Here is a 1,333-nt window from a genome sequence, read left to right on the forward strand (position 1 = left end):
GGGGGCGTCCCGGGGGGGGGACCGGCACCCGCCGGCCGCCGGCCGACGAGGTGCTGGTCCTCAGGGAGGAGAACGAGAAGCTTCGGTCCATGGTGGAGCTGGAGACGTTCAGCCTGGTAAAGCCGACCCCCACCTTGCACCCTCCAGCGCTCGGGCAGCCGGCCCTGCGGGGCCAGGTGGGAAGGGGCTTGCCAGCTGCTTGTCTACTCCAGCGGTCCGTGCATGCCCTACGGTGACCGCATTGTGCTCCCGGCGCAGGTGCAGAAGGACATCCTGGAGCAGAACCTGGACGAGGCCCTGGAGGGCAAGCAGGAGCTCCTCGATCGCATCCACTCACTGCGGGAGAGGGCCGCAATCGCCGAGAGCCAGCGCAAGCAGGTAGGAGCCCCCGGTGCCTTGTTCCCGGGCTGGAGACGCCAGCCTGCCGCGGGTGACTCCTGCACTGGGCAGCGGGTGAGCAGCTGCCGCGAGGTACGGAGCTGCTTCTCTTTGCTGGCGTGCAGGATGCAAATCCTGCCCTGGGAGGTCCTCCAAATGGCCTGCCAGGAAGGTCTGGCTCTGGAGCTGGGTTTGTGCTGGGGCCCAGTGGCAGCATCCGCGGCCCTCGGTGCAGACCTGTGTTCTGCAGGGCTCCGACCCCTCGGCCGGCTCCCTCCTGACCTGCCTCTCTCTGTCTGTCTGCCCAGTACTGGGAGGAGAAGGAGCACACCCTCTTCGAGTGCCAGAAGATGCGGGTGGATTGCGAGATCTACAAGGAGAAGATCAGTGCCTTCCAGGCCCAGACGGCAGAGCTGCAGAAGGAGCGAGACCAGGTGTGCGTGCCTGCAGTGCGGCCGGTGCACACACATGCACATGTGAACATACGTGCACAGCAGGCAGCCACAGCCCCCCGACTCTCTCTCCAGCCCCCACCGTGGGATGGAGCCGAGTGGCTCCGTGCCTTGGCCACACGGTACATGCCTGCCCCTCCACCTGGATCGCTTTGCCCCAAAGGCCCTGACCTGTCCCCCTCTCCCCCTGCACCCTCAGGCGTACAGCACGAGGGACGCAGTGCAGCTGGAGATCTCCCAAAACCTGCTGGAGAAGGACGCGCTGCGCAGGAAGGTGTTCGAGCTGACGGACCAGATCTGCGAGCTCAGGAAGCGGGCCAGGGAGCAGCAGGCAGAGCTGGGCTGCACGGTGCCCACTGTGAGACCTGGGGGCAGCCGGGCAGCGTGGCACGGGCTGGGCATGGCCCGGGGGCAGGTTGCTGACTGGGAAACCTGTCTGTGCACTGTTTGCTCGGCAGGTGCAGGAGGAAGCCCCCACCAGCCTGGAGGCTGGGGAGCCGGGC

At 67.0% G+C, this 1,333-nt stretch overlaps 1 protein-coding gene across 1 annotated transcript in view; it reads left to right on the forward strand.

Annotated features, from left to right (window-relative positions):
* Positions 1–1,333, forward strand: part of CARD14 (caspase recruitment domain family member 14) — a 10,174-nt gene that overhangs the window by 3,048 nt on the left and 5,793 nt on the right. The window contains exons 6-10 of the mRNA XM_025194744.1: positions 35–116; positions 259–378; positions 687–812; positions 1,030–1,188; positions 1,289–1,333. The exon at positions 1,289–1,333 is cut by the window's right edge and continues 254 nt beyond it. Coding sequence (XP_025050529.1) covers positions 35–116; positions 259–378; positions 687–812; positions 1,030–1,188; positions 1,289–1,333 — 532 coding nt within the window. The remainder of the gene's footprint in view (positions 1–34; positions 117–258; positions 379–686; positions 813–1,029; positions 1,189–1,288) is intronic.

The sequence above is a fragment of the Alligator sinensis genome, unplaced genomic scaffold (genome assembly GCF_000455745.1).
Source record: "Alligator sinensis unplaced genomic scaffold, ASM45574v1 scaffold2241_1, whole genome shotgun sequence".
Taxonomy (NCBI): domain Eukaryota; kingdom Metazoa; phylum Chordata; order Crocodylia; family Alligatoridae; genus Alligator; species Alligator sinensis.